At 36.9% G+C, this 8,093-nt stretch overlaps 1 protein-coding gene across 6 annotated transcripts in view; it reads right to left on the bottom strand.

The window, feature by feature from the left end:
• Positions 1–675: 675 nt before the first annotated feature.
• Positions 676–8,093, bottom strand: part of pcm1 (pericentriolar material 1) — a 154,374-nt gene continuing 146,956 nt past the window's right edge. For 5 of the 6 annotated variants that reach the window (XM_072570300.1, XM_072570318.1, XM_072570336.1 and 2 more), the window contains 2 exons: positions 4,411–4,528; positions 676–2,802 (listed from right to left, as the gene is read on the bottom strand). In XM_072570300.1, coding sequence (XP_072426401.1) covers positions 2,777–2,802; positions 4,411–4,528 — 144 coding nt within the window. In that variant the 3' untranslated portion in view covers positions 676–2,776. The remainder of the gene's footprint in view (positions 2,803–4,410; positions 4,529–8,093) is intronic. The other variant, XM_072570309.1, reaches the window with a different exon arrangement.

Here is an 8,093-nt window from a genome sequence, read left to right as displayed (position 1 = left end):
GACAGGAAAGGTTTAGAGGGATATGGGCCAAATGGGACTAATTTGATTTGGGAAACTTAGTTAAGCATGGATGAGTTGCACAAAGGGTCTATTGCCATACAATACAACTCTATGACTCCTAAACAAGGGATAGGCAATGAAAACACTGGCCAACTAAAATACCCACATCCCATAAGTAAATTAAAAAAAACTTATTTACTTTCTTTTGATAGCTTACAAAGTGGCTACAGGATCTTTAAATAACAGGATATGGCACTACTTACTGAAAAAAAAATGTGGTTAACATGCTGATATTCTCACATTGGTTTTCATGAATTCTTGGCATAATTCATCTATGCTGCTTTGGAAGTCTCCTGTTCTGAAAATTCATCTAAACGTAAGCTGCATTCCATCTCATTTTGATTTCTTCTATACAGATCTGGGAGGTCTGTATGTGTCAGCAACGTCCAATACCAGAAATCAATGCTGGGCATGGCATCAGCATGCTGATAGGTGTGCAGAGACCTTTGGAGTGGTCAACGTAGAGAGAATGTTGAATGCAAATGACGTTTTTGTCTAATGAGGTTGGAAATAGGGTTTCTGAACCTGATCAGAAAATCTAGGCTCGTTTTCAAATAAAACTTGAATTCTTAAGTCAGTCTATTGTGCAAATTGAGTATGATTTTCTCACATCAGTAATGACAAACACAAAGAATGTTACTTTATTTTGAAATTGCATAGTAAACATTTTAAAATCATACATATAAAATGCAGGTTAAAGACTGATTACACAACACAGCAACATGCCTGTCAAAAAGTCTAAATTTAAATGCACAAACCATCAAAACATTTAAGATGCAAAAATGAAAAGCGTTGAAAGGTAACTTAGCATGTCTAATTCTTCAAAAAGTGGTTTGTGCTGCCACTAGCTGAAACAGTGCACCTTGTCTAAATAGTGTCAAAGACAAATCTGTATTCAACTTCACAAAAGTCTTTTTCTGTAGGAGTCACTTCTAACTGCCCTCAGGCATTTGCAGAAAAGTAAATCAACTCCTTCTTTGTGTCTAGTGTAGTAGCATGCTGCAGACAGAAACATATTGTTAGAGTCACACTTGTAAGAAATTTAGAAATCAAAAAGGTTTAAGAATGATTGTTATGAGGGATGAAATGTTGCTTGTTTGAATAATTTGTAATATTTCCACTGAACATGCTTTTACCCAATTTACAAAAGCAATAATTCCAGTAAATTATATTAACTTCTACATAGATCATACTACAGACTGACAATTTTATGCACACTTTATTTTAGGCTCTAATAAAGTAAAAACATCTCAATCTTCAAGAAAAGCATAGTACAGCCTGTTATCAAGGCCTGACCTGTTTTACTAAGACCTGGGAAAACATCAGCTGCAATGATGTTCTTAAAATAGCACTGTGTTAGTATTATATGCATGTAAAATGAATATGTCCTTGTATGCTATTAGGGCTTATGAAAATGAAAATAAATCACAAAACTTGCATGCATGCGAATGATACAATTGCTTAAATCTGGATGGCATCTCAGCTCTTGAACTAACTAGAATATGCAGTTTTCCATTGTGACACCACCTTGGAAGTTTTGGAACTAATTCAGATCTTGCTTTTGACACTGAAGTTTTAAATTAATAGTCATTGCTCACTTGCAATTAGATTCAGTTGAGTGGCATCCAATGCCTCTCATTTGAATATATGTATAAAAATAGTAAGCAGTTTTAACCAAACGTTTGAGAATTTTAGCAGATAACAGTACTTTGAAATAACAAATCAATTTCTTTAGTTCTTGAAAATATCAATCTTACACTGTTTGTACATAATTCTACACTAGAATATGAAAGCAGAAAAAAAAACACAGATTTGAGATCAGTAATTCAGTGTTAAGACCAATACAACTCACTTTTTCCTGCAACACATCAATACTGTGGCTCTTTCTAATTTGCAAATGAGTTGCAATGTTAACAAAAGTGGGGCAACTTATTTATATATCCAACATTCATTATCACATTTCAGATTTACAGGTTTGTTTAGTAGATGAGAAGAGGCTCTATTGAAAAGACAGCAGTACAAGTCAATTGGAACAGTTTAACTTTGACTGGTGAGCCCAACTACTGAAGAATGAGATCATCTGTGCCAAAATGTTGCATTGAACACAGCAGATATATTGAGGTTACCTTATTGTTATTTGCAAGGTGAGCATTATGTCAGAAGACAATAGCAGATTCCTATGAACTGCATATGGGGAAACGTTATCCAGAACAAAAATACTTGCAAACATTGTAGAGAGTCTCAAAAATTGCTCCCCAATGAACAAGCCCAATAAAATCTCTAGAAAAATAGGTCGAAGTTGGTGCTATTTTAAAGAACAGCAACATATGAAACAGCAGATGGAGTTATTCAATCTAGGTAAAATGGACTGAGGAAAGTCTAATGAACATATCACATTCACCATCTTCCAAATGTCAAAATATAGTAGTGTTGGGACTACAGATTTTAATTATAAAAATTGATTTATTTTATTATAAAACAGGGTTTCACTTGTAAAACTTGAAGCTAGACTATTTAAAAACAAAATTATTTAAAGTATTATGATGCATTGTAGCTTATGGAGCAGGAAATACTGGTCAGTCTTAACTAAATAAGGGGACAACAATTCTAGCAGAAGGCTAATTAAAAGAAAATGTTTTTAGCCGTAAACAAGGATTAAATTTAATTAATGTATTCAAACCAAACATTACAGTGATGAAGATCAATAAATATTCATTCATGCACTTCGGGCTCCACCATTTTCTAAAACAAAGGGGAAAAAATTAATATTGTTGATAGCTTACAAATCAATAATACTAAATACAGTAATCGTACACTAAATATCTGTTAAATTTAACTTTTATCTAGTTCAGGTATGTGAATTAATATTCCTCTGCTGCAGGCCCACACTCCTTCCAGTTAATAAAGATCAGAATACATAGCATGATCCAGGAGATGGATTGTTCTCCTAGTATATAAGGGCACCAAATCATGTAGAGTAAACTTACGTCAGAGGGAACTTTTCTTTACGATACTAAATTTTTTTCTTGGGTAAAATGTAAGAATTTAGAGCTCAAAACATCACACATAGGCTCTGTTTCCTCTGAATTTCCCCACATCCTTCTAATTTTTATCTCTGATATTTGACTTCAGTCTGTGATTCTACCCTAGAGAAGCATATGAAGCAGTTGTACAATTCTTCAGAGTGTAAACAGATCAAAGGTAGAAACTGAAAACATATTACTCCTTACTATCAGTAACTGTGATAAAAAGACAAAGAAAAATAATTTCATTTGCAAAATTGCCATTTTTAAAGAACATTCTGGATCTGAAGTCTTTAAGGCATAGGAACAGAATTAAACCATTCATCCTATAGAGTCTGATCTGCCATTTGATCATGGCTGATATGCTTCTCGACCCCATTCTCCTGCTTTCTCCCCAATATCCTTGATCCCCTTACCAAACAAAAACCTTTCTATCTCTGTCTTAAAATACACTCAATGACTTGGCCGCCAAAGCCTTCTGCAGTAATGAGTTACACAGATTAATTTCAGTTCTGAAAGGTTGTCCCTTCATTGTGAACCTGTGTCCTTGGGCAGGGATAGCTGTCGAAGGGGCTGTGCCCTGAAAGCTTGTGATTTCAAATAAACCTGTTGGACGACAACCTGGTGTCTTGTGACTTCTGACTTTGGCTTACCAAAGTACGTAACCTCTCATTTTCCCACATTGTTTTACTTCTGCCACTTCTTTGCCCACTCTGCTAGCCTGTTCAAATCCTTCTGCAGTCACCCTCCTTTCTGAACACTACCTGTCTCTTCACCTATGTTTGTGTCATCTCTTAATTTAGCAACAATGCCCTCAGTTCCTTTTCCCAGATCATTAACATATAATGTGAATAGTTGTGGTCCCAACATGGACCACTGCAGAACTCCACTAGTTACTTGTTGCCATCCTGAAAAAGACCCCTTTATCCCTACTCTCTGCCTTCTGCCAGTGAGCCAATTCTCTCTCCATGACAGTATCTCGCTCCAAATGTCATGGGCTCTCATCTTATTTAACAGTCTCCTGTGTGACACCTTGCCAAAGGCCTTTTGAAATCCAAATAAATCACATATACTGGCTATCCTTTGTCTAACTTGACCGTTACCTCCTCAAAGAATTCTGAGGATCCCACAAGCTGAATGATAATGTTGTAGTTGTTTATCCCTAAAGTATCTTCACATATTGCACATCAGGACTTTGGTTTATGAAAATAATTAATCTACAACCTATGAGAAGGCTTTAAGAAATCCAATATTATCTGAAACCCTACTGAGCAATTAAACTACAAAATGCAGGCAAGTTATTGCAAAAGTCTAATGCACTTGTTACCTGGTTCTTTTAGAGTATCTGGGTTGCCTGCAAGTTCTTGTGCTCCATCTGCGTTCAGCAGAACACAAGCTAAATTGTTATGCTGCTCTTCCTCAGAAATTCTCCTAACCAATTCATCCTGTAGAGATTTGAAAACAAATGATAGAACATGTTTTTAAATTAGTGCCTATTAGTATCTCTAGTCAGTCATCTCGGGACTCAAAGTACAATTTCTAAATTTATGAGCACCACCAAATTGGGAACACAGTCAATTTGAGGATGGATTGTGCCAAGATAAAAAGGGAACATTAATAAATTAGCAGAACAGGCATGTTATAACATATGAACTTCAATATAGCTAAGTGTGAGGTGGGACACTTTGGTCAAAAGAATAACAATGCTGTATTCCTTTTGAAAATAAGTGTTCAAATGGGGGGAGAGGTTCAGAAGGATTTAAGGGTACTGTAAATCCTCACTTAAGGTTGTGATTCTCACAAATGCAGACACAATTCTATGTGAAGCACCACTTATACACTAACCAGTGTTAAAACTAGAATTACATTCCTTTGGACAGTGCTTAGAAAATAATGCTCAAGTTGAAAAATTGTACCATACATATTTACAAACAGAGACATTACTAAATCTAAGAGACACTCTAGGCAGTTAGTAGGCACTTAACGATCTTACTGTACAAAGAACAACTTGAAAAGATTAAGTTGAGATGGTTTACATTTGTAAACAGTAAAATATAAACAAAATGACCTTCAAAGTAAAATGTTAAAAATATATAAAAGTACTGTAAATACTTGTTAACTTTAACAGGATATAATTATTAATTACACCAGTTTCATTTAGTAGCAGAACGGGTTGGTGTGGGCTGCACTGACCAACTTTGTCACGAGGTGTATCCCAGGAGTTCAGTGCAAGCTCCAAATAAAAGTTAGGAGAAAAATGGATATGTGTACATGCTAATAAAAACCACAGACAGACTGGGAACAGAAGCTGAAGTGGTGAAGAGGGATTGAGACCAGGGGTATGAACCAGAGGAAGGCAAGGGTCCTTCAGGACTCAATATGGGATGGAAGCATGGGGAAAAGGCTTTGAGAGCTTACAGACCATACAATAGGAAGTCTGCCGCAACTATTAAACTGAAACTTTCAAAGTTAATTGAGAACATGGTCATTATTTTATGAACAACATTAAATCAAAACAAAATCTACTTATATTCACTCATGGGACGTGGGTGGTGTTGGATGGGGCAGCATTTATTGCCTGCCCCTAGTTATCCTTGAGTTGGTGGTGGTATACTGCTGCAGTCCATGTGCTGAATATAGACTCAATGTTGTTAGGAAGGGAATTCCAAGATTTGACCCATTAACTGAGTCAACTTTAAACAGATACTTACTGAATAGATAAAAACAATTAAAAGTGCAACCAAGTTCATAAAGTCAAAAACACTGAGATTCATATCAAAGGTGATAGAATAACAACCCTATGTAGAACCCTATGGACAGTATTGCTAAAAATACACATAAATGTTATGAAATCCTGCATCCATCAGGACAGTTCGCGAGAATATTATAAAGGAGACAGCCAACATGTCTAGTGAAGGAGAGGTACTGCTAATTGGTTGGCAAAGGTATTGCCAAAGAGAACGGAGCAATTCATGACTATTGAGTGTTAACTGCCAGGCTTTGTTTAGTATCAAACCAGGCATGTTGACTTAGGTCAGTCAGGGTACTGCCCTCAGCAATTAACTGGCAAATGGCTGTTACTCAGTTTTATTGAAATGAAGCAGGTGCAGCACATGCACATGTTCTTATGACGGTATTTAACAGGACATCTAGCTTGCAGTACATATTAATATGAAAACTTGTAGGGTGATAAATAATGAAGATAGCTGTAAACTGCAGGAGGATATCATTGCACTGGTCAGATGGGATTCAACTTGGAAAAGTGAGATAATGCATTTGTGAAGGGCTAACAAGGGAAGGGATCATTGTATAAATGGTAGGAACTTGGCAAGTACTGAAAATCAAAGGGGGCTTGATGTGCATATCCACAGATTCCTGAAGATAAAAGAGCAGTAGATATGGTTAAGGTGATAGATGGGAGACGTGAGTTTATTAGTAGAGGCACAGAATGCAGGAGCTAGAAGATTATGTTGGCATATATGGGAGAACTTGACCAAAATTGACACAAAACTGTGTAGAAGCCATTGTGTCACAAAGCAATTTTTTCCAGTAAGAGTTTAGCCTGTTAGCCATAGTTCTGTCTGAGCCCTGGCTGAAGAATTCTGTTTTGATAGCCTGACCATGCAGCTGCAGGCTGTCTCTTCTCCTCAGTGCCATTAGATAATGCTGCTTCAAAGAATGATGTATCGTTTCTCTTGTCCCTTATCAGTTGTTCTAGCCCAGCTGAAATTGCAATATAAGAGAACGTTCGGTTTTGTAGACATTAACAAATGTAGGTTTGGACAATGTACGGGACCTTACAACTGCCCCTAGGTTGTGTAACTAATGGGCAGTGGGAGCTTCTTTTTTACGATATAACTTGTAACATTCTGTATTTCTTTGGAATATATCAGATTTTGTTCTGAACGAAGATGTATTCCCCACGGCCATGATAATGCTAGTTAATTGCTCAAGGTCTCGTCTCCTGACCATTTTGTTTTAAACGATTCGGCACAAGATTTATTTTCCCCAACAGAATATAACACACAGGACACTAGTTAAGCCACCTGACATATGCTGGCATTTCTGGCTACCAGATTATAAGGAAGGATGTGATTACACTAGAGACGGGGCACAGAAGATTTACCAGGATGCTATCTGTGCTGCAAGATCTGAATTATGAGAAGAAATTGGATAGGCTAGAAATGTTTTCCTAGAGCACTGAAGTGAAGTGAAGCAGTGAAGGTTTACAGGAGACCTAAGAGATGTGTACAAGATTGTGAGAAGCACAGATAGAGTGAATAAGAAGGTCAAGAGTCAGACAGCATAGAAATAGACCCTTTGGTCCAACTCATCCAGGCTGAAAAGTTTCCCAAACTAAACTAGTTACCTTTGTCTCATATCTGTCCAAACCTTTTCTATTCACATAATTGTCCAAATGTCTTTTAAGTTCTAACTGTACTGCATCTACCACTTCCCCTTGCTGTTAACTCCACATACAAACCACCCTGCGTGAAAAAGTTGTCGTCCCTTTTAAATCCTTCTCCTCTCATCTTAAACCTATGCCCTTCAGTTTTGTACCTTCCCATACTAGGGAAAAGATGTTTGCTATTCACCTTATCTATGCCCTTCATGACTTGTATAAACCTCTATATGGTCAACCCTCAACCTCCTATGCTCCACTGAAGAATCACCAGTCACTCCAGCCTTTCCTCACAACTTCCAGTTCTAATAACATCCTTGTAAATGTTTTTGCATCCTCTCCAATTTAATAATATCCTTCCTACAGCAGGGTGATCATAACTGTAAACAGTACTCCAAAAATGGTCTCAATAACATGACATTCCAACTCCTATACTCAATGCTCTGAGCAATGAAGGCAAGCATGCGATAATGCCTTATAAACCACCCTGTTTACTTGTGACACAACTATCAAAGAACTAAGTACCTGAACCCCGATGTCTCTCTGTTCCATAATATTACCCAGGGCCTTAGCATTAACAGTTTAAGTCCTGTCCTTGTTTGTCTTAC

The sequence above is a fragment of the Chiloscyllium punctatum genome, chromosome 1, assembly GCF_047496795.1.
Source record: "Chiloscyllium punctatum isolate Juve2018m chromosome 1, sChiPun1.3, whole genome shotgun sequence".
NCBI lineage: Eukaryota > Metazoa > Chordata > Chondrichthyes > Orectolobiformes > Hemiscylliidae > Chiloscyllium > Chiloscyllium punctatum.
The sequence above is the reverse complement of the archived record's forward strand: the minus strand, read 5'-3'. Positions and strand labels throughout refer to the sequence as shown.